Source organism: Chelonoidis abingdonii, chromosome 8, assembly GCF_003597395.2.
Source record: "Chelonoidis abingdonii isolate Lonesome George chromosome 8, CheloAbing_2.0, whole genome shotgun sequence".
Taxonomy (NCBI): Eukaryota; Metazoa; Chordata; order Testudines; family Testudinidae; genus Chelonoidis; species Chelonoidis abingdonii.
The window spans coordinates 79,690,838-79,710,790 of record NC_133776.1 but is presented as its reverse complement, the minus strand read 5'-3'; the positions used below and the strand labels follow the sequence as shown (position 1 = coordinate 79,710,790).

Here is a 19,953-nt window from a genome sequence, read left to right as displayed (position 1 = left end):
TAGCTCCTTCATCACCCACACAATTCTTAACTAACTAGCCAATTGCAAAACCATATTGCTGATAAGCCAGAAAGAGCCCAGCACAATTCTCCGATCCCAGGGGAGTTTGCAGCGCTGGCTGCTAGAAAAAAAACGACAGTTTTTCACTTCCAAACTGAGCTAGTATGACCTGGAGTTAAGACACAATGAACATAGGATTCCACATTTGCCATTTGTATACAGGCATGTTTAGAGCAGAATGCCACTTTAGATTTCAGGGCACCAGTAGGGTCTGGGTACCAGGGATTGCCTACGCAGAGTGAATTATTAGAGGGATTACTATTACATGGAGCATAGGGAGAATCGGCTGCCCTCATCAAAACTCCACTCTGAGTTACCTGCACATACTGTCCTCCTCAGGGACCTGTCCTTTTTGTGCAGTGCCATGCATGGCTGAGGACTTAGCAAACACATTCCCATGCTAGGGATGGACATTTAAAGGATCTCCGTGCCCTGGAATCTAAAGAGTTAACTGTGCTCTGTCGTCTGGCTGCTGCTGAGTTTTGGGGTGACTTCGTTTTTACAGAGGGTGGATTGCACCCGCTTGGGTGACTCACTCCCTCACTCACAGCACTAGCAGGGTCACCCAGTGCACAGTGACTCCACTGGACACCCACATCAGAGGCAGACTCTGCTAGGACGGATGGGGACACAGTTGAGGCAGGCTCTCTGGAGTCTAAGGACCTGATTCTGCTCCTCCTTACACTGATGAATTGAACATGGTGTGAATGGAGAATCACACCAGAGAGTCACTGCCTCTGCAGCCACATATCACAGATCCTGTTCGCAGAGCAGGGCTGCTGGCCTACAAACCAGGCAAAGCCACTTGCACTCCAGGCCCCCTTAGAAACAGGATTTTCCCCTGCATGAGGAAGGGCTGGTGGTGAGGAATATATCTCATTTGCTCACTTCTCAGAAAAGAGGGCTCCCAGGCTACATAGCTCATGGTGTAGCCAGGACTGTCTTACAGTCAGGCTGTGTAGTTACTTCCACTAGAAAGACTCATACTTATTCCATTGATATAGGTGTACTGTGATCTAGGGGTTGAAGTATCGGTTAGGAACCAGGGACTCCAGGGGGCTAAATCTAACTCAGGCACTGTCTCACCCTATGCCTTTGGCCAAGTCACTTCACCTCACTGTGCCTAGTTTCCCCATCTGGGGATACAATCCTTACCCGCTTGGTTAATGTCTGCACAGGGCTTTGAAGGCTATCAGTGCTCAGCAATATTATTAGTCACTTCCACAATGAGCAGCTTGGAGACACCATAGCCAGATTCTCACAGCAATGTGTGAGCGTGTGTGCATGTTTACACCATAGGATCAGGTGGCCCATAGTTAGAAAAGGGCATCTCTTTGTCATTATTCCCTATTGACCTCTCCAGGAATGATCCAAGGAGTCTTAGCGCACCGTCAGAGAGAAAAGGGATTAGAAAGGCTGGCACCAGCCTGAGGTGCAGAGAGATCTCTCCAGGAATCATTCACCCAGGTTCAGCCTGCTTCTCACCCTGGGTCTGGGCACTGGAGATTTGGGCCTCAGGTCAAAGCCTTTTGGCAGAACAAGCAGGTTTGTAAGTGACAGGTGTCAGAACCCGAAAAAGGAAAAGGGACCGAGAGAGACAAAGATGAGAAGTGAGATGGGCACTTACAGCAGGCAAAGGGCGTACGCCCCAGACACGGACTCACTGTCTCGCACCAGGAAGCACCCATCCTTCCCAGCTTTGGCCAACAAATCCTCAGCCACAACACGACTGATGTCCCGGTGATACCAACTTGCTGCTGTCATTCTTTGCACAAGTTGGGCATGGACTAAAATTTGTCCCCAAAGGCAAGTCCACCCTACTGATCCTGCTGCCACAGAAGCTCTGAGATCAGCAGCTGCTGTCAGTGATCAGGCCAGACTAATGGGGTCCAAGCCCCAGGGTTCAGTACAGAGGCAGTGAGAGTTGTTGAGGTGAAAGGGGCTCCCAGCCCTTGGATAAATTAGGGGCTGAAGATCAGAACACAGCTGTGCCAGCTTCAAATCTGCATGTCCTGCATGTGGTCTCTGATTCATCTGTTCCACCCATTAGGGGACCCTGCCTTGGATCTGCATGACCATGCGAACCAAGCCAGGCGGAACCCCCACAAACATTTAACTTGGTCCAAGCAGAGCCAAATGGGGCTGAAGTTTGCTGAGGAGGGTTAGTTGTCCAGAACGCTGGTATACTCTTCATCTCAAATCATTCCGTCGGGCCTGCTGGATAGGAGAGGGAACGAGCTGGGAAAGGTAAAGACAAAAGGGCTGATTAGTAATCGCACTTCTGCCGCAGCTATTTCCAGTAACCGTCTACCCCAGGGAGCTGCCAGGCCCCTACCTGGTCTTCTGTTAGTAGCCTATGGTCCCTGTGAGAGCCTGAACAATCTCTGCAGCAGTGAATGTGACCTATCACAGGATGACAGGGAGACCCATTCTGTACAGGAGTCCAATAAAAGCAACCTCCCTTTAATAGGGATGCTTAGAAGGGGGAGCTGAGTTTCAGCCTGGGATTCCTTGGGATTGTCCTGGGGAGCAGGATCTGTGCTACCGTCAGAAGGGGAGGGAGTTCCCTCAGAATGACTGGTCCCATGTCAAAGGGTCTCCATGCTGGGATTCCCTGGCCCTGGGGTCTGTCCAGGGAGCAGCCTAAGGACAGGGCCCATTCACTTCATTAGCCAGGACACACCCAGGCAGACTCCACACAGGGACCTCTCCAAACATATGCCCCATCCAGAGCTTGGGCCATTTCTCTGGAGCACACAAAGCCCATACCCTGTACCTGTGGGGCTCTCAGTCACTCCCTGGGGCAACTTAGTCCCGTGCACCCTAGAAAGCCAACTGAGCCCTGCTAGCTGCTGGTAGCTGTGCTGAGTGCTAAATGTCCACTTGATTTCGGTTCCCCCCGCAGCCCGTTTCTCCTGACTACACCAGGTATACACCCCAGCCTGCTGCAGCTCCCTGCGAGACTCCTAGCTGCTGCACCAAAGCTGGACACATCCCAGACTAAGCTTGGACGCTTAGCCCAGGCCCCCACAGTCCTCCCCTCAGGAATACCCAGGCCCAGGAAAACTTTCTCCAGTGGCTCTTTACCAATGTCCTGTGGAGCAAGAAAAACAGCATCATCCTGCCTGCTGGATGGGTCCTCCTCAGCTGCTCCTCTCCGCATAGTGTGGCTCTCTCGCTTGTGCTCCTCTTCCTTCTTCTCACCACTTTCCTCTCCTCCGTGGCTGTCAGGACCAGCCTCCTCGCTCCCCCTCCCCCAGGTTCAGTCACTCTGCAGCAGGCGCAGCAGCAGCCGCTCTGCTAGAGGAAGCCAGTATTAGTCATGTGGGTGCAACACTCATATGCTGCCTCCATTCTCACAGCTCCAGTGGTTCAGAATGCAGCCCTGTTTGCAACGCAGTCCCAACCCTGTGGGGAGAGGCAGCCAGAGAACCCCTTAAGGGGGGCGAGCTGCTGAGTGAGTCCTGGCAGTGTCTTAGCCTTTGCTTCACAGAATCCTCAGGGTTAGCAATGGAAACGGCCCATTGGAACACCCGGCTCCTCTCCCAGGAGCCAGGGCAGGGTTGTCTCCTGTTGGACATTGTTGAGTGCTTTCTTCAGCATAGTTCAAAAGGTCTCAGGCACTGAGGCATTCAGCCCATGCCCTGGGGAGATCACTACACAGCTTGCTGGCTTGAAATGTTTTCCCACAACCAGTCTACACTTTTCTTTTTGTTGGCCATGTCTGCACTACAGGGACTATGGCGGTTTATCTAGGTCACTGTGGCTATGCAGCATAATCCACTGCACAGACAGAGTTTACAGCAATGGAAGGGGTTTTTACATTGCCATAAGAACACCACCTCCCCGAGCAGTGGTAGATAGGTTGACACAAGCATTTTCCCATCAGTCTAGCTACGTCTATACTGCAGCTTAGATCAGCATAGCTACAGCACTCCCAGCATAGCTACAGCGCTCACCAGCATAGCTACAGCGCTGCCAGCATGGATTTTTCACACCCCTGAATGCTGCATCTATCTCGGCCTAAACTTTAAGTGTTGACCAGGCTTTTGTTTCATCTCATTTCTCCTCATTTTACCCCCTGGTACCACCCTAAATAATTACATTCCTTTCTTGGTGTTGACACCCTTCATGTACTCACAGATTGTGAGCATCAGATTTCAGCCACTGTGGTAGCCGATGACCGAAGCCTCCTTTTCCACTGGTCGAACAGTGGGCTATCTGGGAACAGACTGCACTGCCCTCGTATGGATTCATTATTCACATTTACTTGGTGAATATTGCCCTGTGCGGATTGATCGCAGCATGCAATACTCAGTACCTGTGATTCCAGTGTCTTGGTTAGTTGTGATTGCTAGAGCATTCATGTGGTATTATTTCCGATCCCTAAGTAGATAAGCATAAGAGAACTTTGATATGAATATTCATACCTGTGACTTGGCCAGTTGCTTTCTATGAACATCCAGGCAAGTAAAACTTACTGGACCAAATGTTTTCAGGGAGCAAATACAGAGAGGCCATGCAGTGCTTAAGTTGTACTGAAAGAGGTGCCGAGGCTATGAACCACATGAATGCTCTAGCAATTTTTTTACATTCATAAATGATGTGGCAAGCTCAGAGGTGCTGGGGCTATGAACTGCCAAGCCTAGAAATGCTGGGGCTCAGCCCTGGCAAGCCCTGGCAGAAATTAAGCACTGGGGGCATGAGCTTAGATTTAGTCAGTGAAAAACTCAAGCATATATTCCCAGAGACTATTTTAGAGCATTCCTCAACACCCCCTCAACACTAGGAAAATTACCTCTTGCTGTTGCCAGGTGTCAGGAAAACATTCAGCTGAATGGGCGCTAGTATGGCTTGGATATAGACCAGGGCAAAACCATGGTTAAAACTTGTTCTATGCTCCTCCAGCAAGAGGAGCCTGGTTCAGCCACCCCAGGAGTAATGATGGATTCCTGAGGGGTTCACCTCCCAGCCAGAAGAGTGGGTTTGCCCAGCATGGGGCTTTCAAGGGAGATGGGAAAATAAAGAGAATGGCCCCCTCTCCTACAAACCGACCTCACCAAAAGGAATGGAGAACCCAGCAAGCTCTGCCTGGAGCAAACAGCAGAAACAACCCAGAGAGCAGAGATGGGCTCCAAGGGTTCCATGGGGTAGGACCTGGTCAGTGGGACAGGCTTCCCACAAGGACTGCTCTGTGACTCTGCCCTTGCGACACATCCATGCCAAGGGAGGCTGTCCATATGGGAAGAGAAATCCTCAGTGCGTCTGGCATCGGCTGTAATCACACTTACGATGGCACCACATCCCCATTCTCTGGGAGTGGGGAGGGAAGACATGAATTAAGGGCTTTGGGGTCCTCCTGGAATTTGGGTGAGAATGAGTGGTGGGGCTCATGGGAATAGATAGGCATGGCAGAGCAGCAAATACCACCAGAGCTTGCTAGATTCTTCCCAGACAGAAATCCAAGAGCTTCCATCAGCGCAACTATAAATAGGCTGTTAGAGGGAGTCAGTGTGTGTGTGTGCGCATGCTTGTGTATGTGCGTGCGCGGTGCTGGTGGGGGGAGGTACTGTGTTGTGGCCACTGGCTCCTGAGAGAGAAGCTAATTAGGGTTTTGTTAGGATGATTATCAGCACAGAGTTCAATTAATTACAGATGAGCAATAGCCACCATCTGTCACTGGGGAGGCTGCGGAAAGGTGAGACCAGAAGGGCAAAGAGAGAGGGTGATAGGTGACAGCCAAGGTCCAGCAGGAGGAGGGGCCCAGGTTTCAGGCCAGGAGAGGTGCCCCTCTGCCTTAGAACCAAGGCCTGTGCCCCTCCAGCAACATGGAACACAGCAAATCATAAAGCCAACTCTGCCTCTGAGCCTCTTTAGGCCCCTTACTCAGCCCTTTTTACTGCAGAATTGCCATGTGCCTTCAGCACAGATGACTGTACCTCCCTCGCTTTGTTTTATTGGAACTGCAGGAACCACAGGGACTATGGCTTGGACAGCATTCATCTGCTTAGTCTTCTGTAGTGAGCAAGGCAGAGGTTCTTAGGGCTGAATGAGGAGTATGAGTGAATGTCCTGGTTCCCTGAAGGCAGGCTTGGGAGGTGTGTGAAGAGGTCAGGGTGGGGAGCCCTGTGCTAGAGGACCTTGGAAAGCCCAGGAGTAAAGGAAGCTGGGGACTGGGGCCCTGAATCTCAGCTGTAGCTGGTATAGTCCAGAATGCAGGATGGGCAAAGGTGGCAGTGCACCCCCTTCACAGCTCCTGGGTCTGCTGGGGACAGGTTTAGCCTCTGCTGTTAGCTTCACCAAACCCAGCCTGCAATGGTCCCCAAGAAACTCTCTAGCAGCTCAGAGCAACCACGCCCCATCCTTCCCCAACACACCTCCTCCCTGCTCTGGGCCTACCCCTGAATTGGGGCCCGTGGAGGGCCATTCCGCTGACCCAGCAGGGAGAGCACAAAGGAAAACCAGGATTCTACAACCATTTACATAAAACTGCAGGATCTGAAGTGGCCAAATCGTCTTTCCAAGGGTGGCAGCAGCATGCCGCTTCTTGTGCACTTTGGTTGCTGTCACATATGCCCTTTAACATCAGTGGGAGGGTCTCTGGGCTGGCCTGCTTGGAGGTTTCAGAGAACCTTTGCTGCCTGCTTTGTTTTCAGTTGGTGGCTCCCTGGGTTGCGAGCAGCTCTGCTGTGTTTGTGTTTCTGACCCTTCAGGGCAATGAGGGAGAGATGCTAAAGAGTGATACTAATTCCTCTAGTGATATAATGTGTGTAAGCAGGACAGGCTGCTCACCAGTTACACAAGCCACCAGGATCAGAAATAGCAATCAATGGACAGCCAGGAGACTAGCTGCTTAGGGACTCTTTCCATAGAGTCACAGAGGAAGCTGTCTTCCTCTCAGGGACCCTCTCCAATACAGATTTGGCTAGTAGGGGGGTGCTTATCTCCCCTTTTAGACAAGCAGGAGTTATTTAACAGCATTGCACTAATTTGTCAGACCTAAGAGGATGCCCAGATCTGGGAGCAGAGCTTGGTGATTAATGCCACTCACATGCCTTAATCCAGACCAGAGAAGGAAAGATAGTTTGAAGCTTTGAGGGACTTTGGGAAATGACGAGAGTCTGAACCAGTCATACAATGGCTCCAGCACAGGATCTCTGTAGAGTTTATGTAACAATGTGTGATGCATGCACATACAGACACCATGGCTGTCAGCTGGGATCACATTTTGGGCCTTGAGCACCAGAAGTACAGGCCTTTACCACTTGAACTAAGGGAAAGCTCTGTTAGCTGTGAGACAGTAGTGGGCTGTTCGGTCACTGGAACCAGCTACTATAGGGATACATGATCACGCACACACACCAGTGTATTAAATGCAGGCTCTATTTCAGGGGTGGCTGACCTGTGACTCTGGAGACACATGCGGCTCTTCAGAAGTTAATATGCAGCTCCTTGTATAGGCACCAACTCCGGGGCTGGAGCTACAGGCACCAACTTTCCAATGTGCGGGGGGGTGCTCACTGCTCAACCCCTGGCTCTGCCACAGGCTCTGCCCCAACTCCACCCCTTCCCTCCTCCTCCCCTGAGCCTGCTGTGTCCTTGCTCCTCCCCCCCTCGCCCCCAGAGCCTCCTGCATGCCACAAAACAGCTGATCAGGAAGTGCTGGGAGGGAGGGGGAGGTGCTGATTGGTGGGGCTGCTGGTGGGTGGGAGGCACTGGGAGTGGGGTGGGGGAGCTGATGGGGGGCTACTGATGCATTACTGTGGCTCTTTGGCAATGTATATTGGTAAATTATGACTCCTTTTCACGCTCAGGTTGGCCACTCCTGCTCTATTTGGAACACAGTGTGTTATCCATTGGGTGGGTGGCCACCTCAAAGTGAAAGTGCATTGAGGAGAATAACAACATGGGGGGCTCTACATTCAGAGCTGGGCTGGACTGGCCTAGTAAGTGGTGGGAGGGCAGGCATGTTAACACCTTTCCCAAGCTGCCATTTAGGCTCCAGAATCTCAGCTCTCATTTGTCAATAAAGTAAATCTAAAGCTGCTGTGGTTGCATGTGAAAATGTGTGAATGGCATGGTAAAGATTGTAGTGATCTCTGGCTGAGTCTGGAACAATGGCTCTGAGAGGTGTGAACTGGCCCATGCCTCTCAATGAGGGGTTAACTCTGATGCCCAGTGAAGATTATTTAAAAGCTAGCATTGTAACTATTCCATTGTTCATTAAAGTGTGTGGGAAGAGAAAGGTGGGCTGTAGGGGAGGAAGGTCTTTAATCTCCACAATCATCTGGAGTGGCATCTCATTTTGGGGCACCATGGTGGATGGCATTTGGGAGATACCAATACTGGCTTTCTCTCCTGTCAAGGAGCAAAGCCCTGGGAGTCTAGAGGAGTTCAGGAAGGCATTCCAGCCCACCAATGGGGACCCATGCTCAAGAAACTCAGTGAAGCCAAGCAACAGGGCCGGCTTCAGGGTTTTTGCCACGCCAAGCGGCATGGAAAAAAAAAAAAGCCGCGATCGCAATCGATGGCACTTCGGCAGCAATTCAGTGGCGGTTCCTTCCCTTTGAGAGGGACTGAGGGACCTGCCGCTGAAGATCCAAACGTGCTGCCCCTTCCCATTGGCTGTGCCAGGCACCTGCTTGCTGAACTAGTGCCTGAAGCCGGTCCTGTCAAGCAAACACCCATAGTCATATTCCAAACGTGAGCACCTATACCCACCCTGTCCAAGCCAGCCTCTGCACCATCACAATTCTGCTCAGTGCGTAGTGCCGCATGTGCATGGAGCTTATTTTGTGGGGTGGGGCTTGGAAGAGTGCAATCACCTTTTTTTCACAAACTTGACCCCTGAGTTAATATGTTAAAATGTGAGTTTTCCAGGAAGCTTCCAGAGTCCCCTGTCACTGTGTTGCTCTCCATAGCCGTGCAAGGCATTGGTGTCTCCCAGTGAGACTAAGACAGGATTCAGAGAGGGGAAGCCTCCATTTGAATGCAGAGGAAAGCAGAAGACTTCCAGAGGGAGTTATGGCAAATTGGTTAAACGCCTTACTACTGGTGTTAGTTGCTGCTGTGGTACAGTGCTGACTTTGCTGAACTTTGAAAGTCCTCTGCTTAGCTCTGTATTCCAATGGGAGCTGCACTCCCTGAGACAAGCCTCAGTCTACCTCAGAGTCTCAGAATATCTTCCTGGTGGCTCCACTTTGGCTGTTCATTGCAATGCTATTGCTATAGGCTGCACAATGGTTCCCTCTGCTCTGTGAGTCAGTGTCATAAATGGACTCTCTTTATATGTCCCTGCACTTTTCCTGTAGCCTCAGTTGGCTTTTATCATAGTCAAGGGATCAGATGTGCCTCCTGAGTCCTTGTACCCCCTGCTCCCATCCAACCCTCGTGGCACTTCATCCTCTTGTCTGCATCTCCTCTGATGTAGACCTTACACACCCAGAGTTATAGCTCCTCCTAGTGGGAATCGTGCACAGAGGGAGCGAGCAGTGCATTCTCAGAGCCGTATGACCTGAGGTGATGTGCACAGTATCGCAGGGACCCCCTGCAGGACCAGCACACACGCTCCAGAGTAAGAGGTTTCCGAGAAGGGCAAGACTGACAGCTTCTGTCTTGGTAATTCTACATCCTCATCAATGGGGGATTGAATCCCCCTGCCCACACATACTGCACATTCTCTTCATGGACTTAGGGAGTGAATTCCCCCTGCCCTCCCCCCCACACACACACTCTGGTAATAGGGCTGAGGCATGGGTCCTGGCTTCCTGACAACACATTTCAGAGTCTGTTAATGAAATTAGGGGAAGAATCTCCTAAAACGCAGTTCAGATGCTATGGGTGTGGGATATGGATCCCCCATACATACGCCAGACTCTGTTAACGGGGTTGGAGCATGGATCATCTGTACACATTTCACATGCTGTTAATAAGGATAGCAGAGTAAATGGGGCCAACTCCTGATGCAGACCAAACCTTAATCCTGACCCTACCAGAGGGAGCTAGAGTAGTTTGCGGGGAAGGGACAGCACCAGGACCAAAGGAATGGTGAAGAGTTTTCACTGGTTTTATTTTCTGTACAGCCTAACCTTTGTCCTTCCAGCCCCACTAAGGATTAGTGCCTCCAAAAGATCACTGAGTGCACCCTGCCAACTTGCACAGTATTGTCACTGCAGAGACCCTTGTCCCATGGAGACCCACAATGCTCCAACTAGCTAGTTAGGGGCCTCTCAGCACCCAGAATCAATTTCTGTTCCTATGTTGCATTCCTTTTCCCCCACCTCTTGTCTGTCTTGTCTTAATTATAAGCTCTTTGGGATAGGGGCTGTGTTTTACTATGTTTTTGTACTGCTTTTAGCACAATGGGGTCTTAATTCTCATTGGGAGGCTCTATGGCACTAGATAGATAGATAGATAGATAGATAGATAGATAGATAGATAGATAGATAGATACCAGGAAGATGTTGTCAGGTTGGATGGATTCCCTGGGGTCTGAAAAGATTAGGACTAAGTCTGTCCATTCTGGCTATTGGATATGCTAAGGGTCTGGAAGAACCTGATGCCAAGAACGGGGAGAGACTGTTTATTAATGGGGCCAAACTAGGATAAATTGAATGGAAAATCCAAAAGAAAGTCTTAGAGGCAATCAGGAAGCATTGCCAGCCTGTGAGATTGATCAGGCAGAGGAATCATCTCAGAAGAGAAGGGCTGGGAAATGCAGACCTAGAGACATATAAAACTGGACTGGCGATGCCCTGGAAAATCCACTGTAGGAAACAATCTTGCACTAGATGGGACCTAAGTGTTGATACCAATGGATTCAATTCTTTATTGATAAGACATCAGATAACTCAGTCCAGTTTATTGAGCATAGATAAATCAGCCCAATACAGAAAGGGTTAAATACTTTACCCAATCAGGAGAACAGGCTTGCAGCTTACATCTTCACTGTCCCAAATGGATTACAACTACCTGTTTGTATACCCAACTTGTTTACAACAGATAGAAAATTCTACAGATTCCACGTCATTAATTAAAGCACTTACACACCTGTTCTGATCCAGTTTCTAATTATTTTGCAGGTAACAAAGACATCTGAAAGCATCTTATACCAATTATCCCTAAAACTAGCACTGTTCATGTTTGGCAAGCCTTAACAGACCATACATCTTCTTTTTGTTGGGTCCTATATGTACAAGGAACAGGTGTCATATACAGTTTATCTGTTAGTACATTTCTACTATAAGCTTAGCATGAATTGCAAAGCTTGATGGAAGTATGTTTGTAGTTGTACAACTTAGCATATGTGATATTGTCTGACATAAGACTTTTCTCAGGCACTCCCTTTCAGGAAACTGAAGGAAGGGCCCTGTGTAAATTAAAATTCTATTTGATTTTGATTTTTTTAGAAAATTCATGCCAGTGTAAACAGCAAAGTGTTGAATTTTACAGTTTTCATGGAATTAATTTTACAACTAAATTTAATCAGTTTTAGGGACAAAAGCTCACGATTTGAGGGCACTTTCACGATTTCCATGCCCTCCATGAAACTGTGGGTTACACAGGGCCCAACTGAAGGGCAAAAGGAGACTCTCTGCTATCAGAGAAGGAATAACCTCAGATACTGAAACCAGCTGAGATGAACTACCCCCAAGACTACTGCTGGGCAGATCTAACATGTCATTAGTCTTTGTTACCAGCAGGTGTCAATGTCCTCAAGTCAGGAATAAAAACGAGCAATGTGAGCAACTAGGAAATAGTTAACTCGAGCACCTATATGCACCTTGTCCAAGCCAGCCTCTGCACTATCACAGGTCTGCTCAGCGAGATGGCCTGACACACTCCCTTATGTCTAGGGTGACCAGATAGCAAGTATAAAAAATCGGGAAAGGGGGTGGGGGATAATAGGTGCCTTTATAAGAAAAAGCTCCCAAAATCGGGACTGTCCATATAAAATCAGGCCATCTGGTTGTTGTGGTCACCCTACTTATGTCTGCACACACTCACACTCTAACACAGGCATGACAGAGCTGCAGTCACCTATTCAATCCCTTCAGTCCTTTAAGCGAAATGGGACAAGGAAGAGGTCTTTGTAGCTGCAACCAGATCAGATTTAGGTTAGGGTCTGAAGGTGCACCAGAGTCTGAGTTCAGATTCCATGCACAGAAATTTCAGCAGTTATTCTCAAGAGATTTGCCTGCATCTGAACTGGAACCAGAAAGTAGGCTTCTTCTGGGTTTGATCAAACCCAGATCCCAAATGGAGGGTTAGGTTTGGATCTGGGGAAGCTCTTACGGGGTTCAGATTTGAGGATCCAGTTCCAATCTCAACTTTAAACAGTGTTTGAATTTGGGGGAAGGGTACCAGTAGGAGGGATGTGCCCAAAGTTGCTTCTTAGGCCTGATTTACACTTAAAACTTAGATTGAGATAGCTATGACACTGAGACAGATAGTTACTGGATCGGCAAGTAGGGTTCGATGTATCGGGGATCGTCTGGATGTGATGAATTGATCCACGAATCGATGCCATACTCCACCTCAGCAGGAGGAGTAAGTGGAGTCGATGGGGGAGCCATGGCAATTGACTCGCCACTGTGAGGACGGCCAGGTAAGTCAAAGTATCTTAGTTTGACACCCCCTACCCCCCCGCTAGTGTAGCCCAGGCCTCAGATGTGAAAAATCCAGACCTTAAGTGCTATAGCTATGCCAACCCAACCCCTGTGAGATCCAGCTAAGGCAAAGGAACTGGTAGGGAGGTGGCAGAAAACCTCCCCCTGTCACTGTAGTCTGTGTCTATGGTTCAGAGTTACAATGGTATAGTCACGACACTGTAGTTAGGCCACTATAGCTCCTGGAGTGCAGACATGGCCTAAGGTTGTAAACTGTTTGGGCAGGGACTGTCTTTTTGTTCTGTATTTGTACAGTGCCTAGCAGCACGGGGTCTTGGCCCCCGATGGCCTCCTAAGCACTAGAATCATACAAATAATAATAATGATAATAAGAGAAAAAAAGGTGGAGCTCTTCATGGAAAGTGCACCCCTCCTACCCTCCCACTCCAAACACTGTCTTTCTGCTACACGTTCCCAAGGTGTCCATCTGGTTAACACTGTTGAACTTTTGCCTTGTTGGATGATAAGATCCTTGGCCATTGGCAGTTTCTTCCTCTATGTTTGTTCAGCACCCAGAACAATAGGAACCCAATCCCTGCTGAGGCCTTTGGATGCTACCAAAATGCAAATAAATAACAAAGAATCATAACTGCTTAGACAAAACGTAAATGCTAATTAGAGAGAAATTCTAAGGATAGCTAGAGAAATGTCAGCTAAGGAGGTGATGCTGAAATGCGGTGCGGGGGAAAAGGGGGATTTCATGCACTCACATGGATCGGAGTGACCAGAAGAGAATACATTGTTTTGTTCTTGCTCAAAACAAAACAAGCCCACAGAGATTTGGCTGAAAGCTATTATCTCTGAGGGTGCTGATGGGAATTCAGATTGGAAAGGCCAGATCAGATGTGTGCATCCCTACACTGATACACATACACTAGCAAACACACTGTCCTGTGCCTGACTACAGTGGGCTACTGAAAAGCCTGAGAAGTTTCTTTCAGCCGACCTATCCCCCACACCTGGTCCATAATTCAAAAACAGAGCCATTGAATACAGTTTATTTGTTTTAGTCAGGGAAGTAAGTTCTTCCCCACTGGATCCAGACAATGGGAAATAAACTGAACTGAACCTCTCGACTGTGTTCCTTGCATCCTGCCTGGACAATATTCCGACTTGATCTATCCACCTTCATTTTCTGTAGTGTTCATGGCCACTGCACTACTGAAAGAAAGCAGGCTTTAAGGGCTATCCTAAGAGCCTGAGTCTCAGGCCAAAACCTTGAGATTAGGCAGCTTTGATACATGCTGAGGGTTCTCCATCCCCACCCATCACAGGTATCTGTGTAACTACCACCAAAAACACAGACCTGTCCACTCCTATGGCTGTATCTCTGCCCACTACATCTGTGCAGAACAGGTCTCTCAGGAGTGTGCATCCTGTTCCCTGCAAGACCGTCATTAGAAAGGTCACAGTTCATGCGTCCTCCTGACCTTGATGGAAATAGCCAGAGCTAATCTACAGACTAAGCAGCTCTCCTGTGCACAATTACAGGAACACAAGCCCCAGCGACAGGCAATGTGTTCTGACAGACAAAACCCTCCCAGCTGAGGTTGGCCTGACAAAGATGCTTCTTTTCAGCTTACAGAAACCTGAGAGTACAGGTGGGCTAAGCGTTAGGAGGGGGTACACAGTGATTAAAGGCTGGCGACAGAGTTCATGAGCACAAGAGGTCCCTGGCAGCCCTGGGAGATGGGCATAGAGGGGTCCCAGAGGAAAATCTGTGGGCAGAGAGATCGAAACATTTGGCAAGCTGGCCACTATCTGAAACAGGGTCAGCTGATCCTGTGCCCTAAGAGTAGGGGGTATCTGTGCTGCTGCAGCAGTGAGACACAGAATCAGAGGCCTTTACAGTCCAGTATTCCACCTGCCCTGCTCCTCTGCTGCTTTTGGGAGTCAGCTACCTTGTGAATGCACCAACCATGAAGCACAAATGGAAAAACAATAAAAATAAATACGAACACTCATAGCCTCCACTATCTACAGTAGTGCTGGAGCCCTGCAGGGCTGTTGGACAGGGCAGCAGGGGCCTCGGAGCTGAAACAGAAACAAAAGCATACTTAAGGCAAAGGGATATAAAGGTCTAATAAAGCAACCTAGGCCTGGGATTGTGTCTGAGCACAGACCCTGGTGAGCTCACTCATGCACTATACCTTGCACACACAAATGGTAGCATGTCCGTGTACAGACCCCGCTAGTGCTCAGTCTGTGATGGATTTGTGTTTGTCCCTGCCCATCTTTCAGTGCTGCACAGGCACAAATACAGCCCAAATTCTCAAACACAGGACAAGGATTGCACCTTGAATTGACAAAGTGGCAATAAAGCCCTTGGCCTATAGTTTTGGCACTGTTGTCATTTTTCCAGTCTGCCAGACAATATAGTAGTTATTGATCCTATAGCTTAGTTGTGCTCTGTGTAATGCTTAGCGAATAACATACATGACCCCCAGAGAATTCAGGTATCAGGCTTGAACTGCTGCACATCTGATGCTGTGCAATCCCACCAGGAAAGAGCTGCTTCTGTCACAGATGTTGATGGCTGGGAGGTCTCTTTTCCATCTCCCAGTAACAGCGCCAACATAGCCAGGCATAAATGCTCTTTACTGCATTCAAAGTCTTCACACATCCCCAGATTTGCTATTTGATCAGATAAACAGAAAGGCTAAACCCATAACTTCTCCTGAGCAGGTGGAATTTGCAGGGTTTATATTCACCCTGTGGGATTTTTTTGTTCTTGGATTTTATAAATGCTAAACTGCTCCATAATGGCTGCCTCATAATGGGCACTTCTGGCTGGGTTCTGATAATAGTCCTTAGGATCAGAGCTTCATTCTCAGACCAGAACCCCTCAGTGTAAAAGCACAATCTTGTGTTGCTGCGAGTGCAGTCACTATCCTGCTGCCAGGTGCAATCACAGGAACAAAACAAATCTCTCCTGGTGGGAGAGGAGACTTTGGCGCACTCTGTATTCAGAGCGATCAGCACATGTTGCCGCACATTGAAAATTGACAGAAATCACCAAATTTCCGCCCCCAAAGAAAACTCATTCCAGGAGGATTTTCTTGCTGAAAGAGGGAAGGAGACTTTGTTGTTGAATTTCTTTTCTTGGGGTTTTAGTTGTGATCAGAAGCTTTTGGGACTCTGAACTCAGACTCAGTCAGAGGCCAAAGAGAATGGGCTTCATCTAGTACTTTAGCAATACCTGCCTCTCTCCCGCCCTCTCCCTTTGGCTGTGTTAGGCAACATATGTCACCCCATTTGACAACTCTGACACCCTGGGACTGTGACAGCTGATAGCCAGACAGATAGTACTGTAGAATATTTCCCATGAATGAGCTCTAGTGGCTCCTGATCTTGCTGCTCCCTGGGGCCTGGCACTCCCTTCACATTGACTGGCAAATCAGATTATGTGCTGTTATTAATATAGCATGATCCAATGGCTAGAAGCTGAAGCTAGACAAATTTAGACTGGAAATAAGGCATAACAGTGGGGGTAATTAGGCATTGGAACCAGTTATGAAGGGTCGTGGTGGATTCTCTATCACTGACCATTTTTAAACCAAAGTTGGATGTTTTCCTTAAAGCTCTGCTTTAGGGATTATTTTGGGGACATTCTCTGGCCTCTGTTATGCAGCAGGTCAGACTAGACTATCACAACAGTCCCTTCTGGCCTGGGAATCTATGAATCTATAATCACGTTCAGACGTACACATCGGAGAGGCAGCCTCAAGGGGATGCTATAGAGTTTGATGAGTATCTCGCACTAAATGTAAAGCAGCTTCCAGCAGATTAATAGGGCAGTGTCAGCAGGGGGCTCAGGGTGATGCATATGATTAGCACTGAACTTGGCCCTGATCTCACATCTGATCATCCACATTCTTCTGAGGGAGCAGCCTACCTCCCACTTTCCTTCTGGGGCTGGCTGGCTCTCTCCTCCTTTGGGCCTCCCGTGCATGAGCCCATCACATTGTGAAGAGAGCAGAACAGCCAAGCACTAAGCAGCTCTGGAGGAGTCACCTAGCCTGAGAAGCTTCTCATCAAGTAAGTGCCACCTTATCCTGGCAGTAATGGGGACAAGAGAAACCAGAGGAAGGTCCTGGAGCTGCGGTAATGAGAGAGGGCAGCCTTGTAACAATCAGGCAGATGAGGGTACCAAAGGGGCTTCCCCAGCTCTAAACATCAGTTTGGAAACATCCTTTCATCACATCTTCAATTTGGAACTGGGCACTCTCTGTTGGCCTGTCCCTCTCTCTCTCTTTTGGGAGCCATAGGATGACACAAGGCCAGCCCTGCTGAGAGAGGGTGGGAAAATTCCTGCTAATTGGCCCAGTCTGTAAAGGCAGAAGGAAATGGAGGGTGGAGGCTATTTTGTCTCATAAAACAAAGCCACCTTTACTCTTGCAAGAGTTTTCCATTCACAGCAGGAAACCATTGATTAGAGGCATTGTAATAGGATCAGCTGAGACTAGCATGTGTTGTTATGAAACCAGTAGGGACATGTGAGCCACATTCTTATAGGAGTATGCTGGCACTGCCACATGGGAGAGATCATTGGTCAAGCTAGTCCTGTGTCACACCTCCTGCCATACCAGAAGAGATGATTGGCCCAGCTAGCCTGATATCACACCTCCAGCAGCAGACAGTACCTGCTGCTTTAGAAGAAAATGAAAACATCTTGATAAATTGGAGAACTGGTCTGAAATCAACAAGATGAAATTCAGTAAAGACAAGTGCAAAGTACTGCACTTAGGAAGGAATAAAATCAAAGGCACAACTACAACATGGGGAATAATTCACTAGGCAGTAGTACTGCTGAAAAGGACCTGGGATTACAGTGGATCACAGACTGAATATGAGTCAATAATGTGACGCAGCTGCAAAAAAGTGTATTATCATTTTGGAGTATATGTATAATGCCACAGACCCCGGTTGATAACTGGTGTAGCATCTGTTAACCACCTAGTCTGTCTATCACCCACAGGTGTAACTACAGCCTGTGTCTCAGTCTTGAACCCTCTGTCAGAATACACAGAATATCCCTGATTAATGCACTGAGGTACTTTGGGCACAGAACCAGTGGATATAAATGGCCAAACCTCAAAACGAATAGGAGTCACATCCTATTCCTGCCCTAGCTTCTGCAACACACATTTTCTTCCTATGTGTATCACAGAAACAGAGTTCAAATTAATAGAGAATCATATCTTTTTGTTCTCCCTTCACCCACCTCATATTAGTCACATGACCAAAGATTCTAATAGCTCTCTTAATATCTGCTGTACTATCAACAGGGGACATATCAGTGACCAAAATGGTCCTACAGGGATCTAACCCTAACTGTGTATGAGTTTCCATTATCTTAATAATATTAATACAGTGCACAAATTCAATAATGTTCAATAACACCACATTATTTTATAACTAACTGCAATAATCCTCAAAAGAATTCAGAGGTGAGCTCCGAGCAATCCTGAAGTCCCTGTCTGTTCAAGCACAAATTTGTAACCTTTGTGTGGGCTAGAGGTCACTTCATTTCCCATCTCCAGTGCCTTAAAAAAACCCAACTCCCATAGAAAGTAGCTGGAGACCCAGAGTTCTGTCTCTAAGGATTTTCAGCAAGGATTGCACAGGGTCAACCTCTCCACATTCAAGTCCCAAAAGGAACTAAAGAAATGAATTTAGTTAAATAACTTTAAAAAATCTTATGATAAAGAAACATATAATCTAATTTTTACAGCATGACATGGCTATTTGTAATCCACATACATCACCTTCACAGGTTTCAGAGTGGTAGCCGTGTTAGTCTGTATCAGCAAAAAGAACAAGGAGTACTTGTGGCACCTAAGAGACTAACAAATTTGTTTGAGCATAAGCTTTCCTGGACTAAAAAGCTTATGCTCAAACAAATTCATTAGTCTCTAAGGTGCCACAAGTACTCCTCGTTCTTATTACCTTCACAGTTATACATAAACATAAACAAAGAAAACAAATTAAAAGCTAAACAGTTCAGTCCCCACAGAAATACAGTGAGAAGGAGGGGCAGGGGTCTCCCTCTGTGTTCTGCTCCTGCCTGCAATCACCACCCCCCACAGCTCCCATTGGCTAGGAGAGCTGCGGGGGTGGTGCTTTCAGAGAGAGGCAGCATGCAGAACCATGTCCCCGCTACCTACCCCCCTAGGGGCCGCAGGGGCGTGTGGCCCTTTCCAGGAGCGGTGTGGGGCCAGGGTAGGCAGGGAGCCTGCCTTATCCTTACTGCACCTCCTGCCAAGCAGGAGCTACTGGAGGTAAGTGATGCTTGGCAGGAGGGCACACTCCAATCCTATATCTTAGTCCCATTCCAGAGCCAGAACCCCATACCCCCTCCTGCACCCCGAACTGCAGCCCTGAGCCCCCTTCCAAAGTCAGCACCCACACCCCCTCCTGCATCCCAAACCCAGCCCTGACCCCCATCCCAGAGCCAGCATCCTGTACCCCCTCCTGCACCCCAACACTCTGCCCCAGCCTAGAGCCCCCTCCTGCACTCAAACTACCTCCCAGAGCCCACGTGGTGCACCCTCACCCTCTGCCCCAGGCTTAGTCCTGAGCCCCCTCTCACACTGTGAACCTCTTGGCCCCAGCCCAGAGCCTGCACCTCCTCCTGTACCCCAACTCCCTTCCCCAGCCTGGTGAAAGTGAGTGAGGGTGGGGGAGGAGCAAGCAACTGGGGAGGGTTTTGTGGAGTAAGCAGGGCGGGGCTTTGGGGAAGGGGCAGGGCCTCAGGGAGAGGGCAGGGTAGATCTTGGGTTGCCCTTAAATTCGAAAAGTGATCTTGGGCGTAAGAAGTTTGGAGACACGAAGCGGCGGGATGTCCTGCCACCTCTAGAGGGTGAGGGGGCACGGTGGGCCACCCTGGATCCGAGGCCTGCCAGGGACATCAGCTGGCGGCTCCTTCATGCAAGGGCGGCTCTAGGGATTTTGCCGCCCCAAGCACGGCAGGCAGGCTATCTCCGGTGGTTTGCCTGCGGAGGGTCCGCTGGTCCCGCAGCTTCGGCAAACCTCCCGCAGGCACGCCTGCGGGAGGTTCACCGAAGCCGCAGGACCAGCAGACCCTCCGCAGGCAAGCCGCCGAAGGCAGCCTGCCTGCCTCCCTAGCAGGCGCCAGCAGAGCGCCCCCCGCAGATTGCCGCTCCAAGCAGGTGCTTGGCGTGCTGGGGCCTTGAGCCGCCTCTGCCTTCATGGATCTGTGAGT

General features: G+C 49.0%; 1 protein-coding gene across 4 annotated transcripts in view; it reads right to left on the bottom strand.

Moving 5' to 3' along the window:
* LOC116834697 (phosphatidylinositol 3,4,5-trisphosphate 5-phosphatase 2A-like) overlaps positions 1-3,268 on the bottom strand; it is a 29,087-nt gene extending 25,819 nt beyond the window's left edge. For 2 of the 4 annotated variants that reach the window (XM_075068748.1, XM_075068747.1), the window contains exon 1: positions 1,688-1,904. In XM_075068748.1, the coding sequence (XP_074924849.1) occupies positions 1,688-1,824 (137 nt within the window). In that variant the 5' untranslated portion in view covers positions 1,825-1,904. Of the gene's footprint in view, positions 1-1,687; positions 2,299-3,147 lie in introns of those variants that run through there. The other 2 variants (XM_032796969.2, XM_032796970.2) reach the window with 2 other exon arrangements.
* Between the last annotated feature and the right edge of the window lie 16,685 nt (positions 3,269-19,953).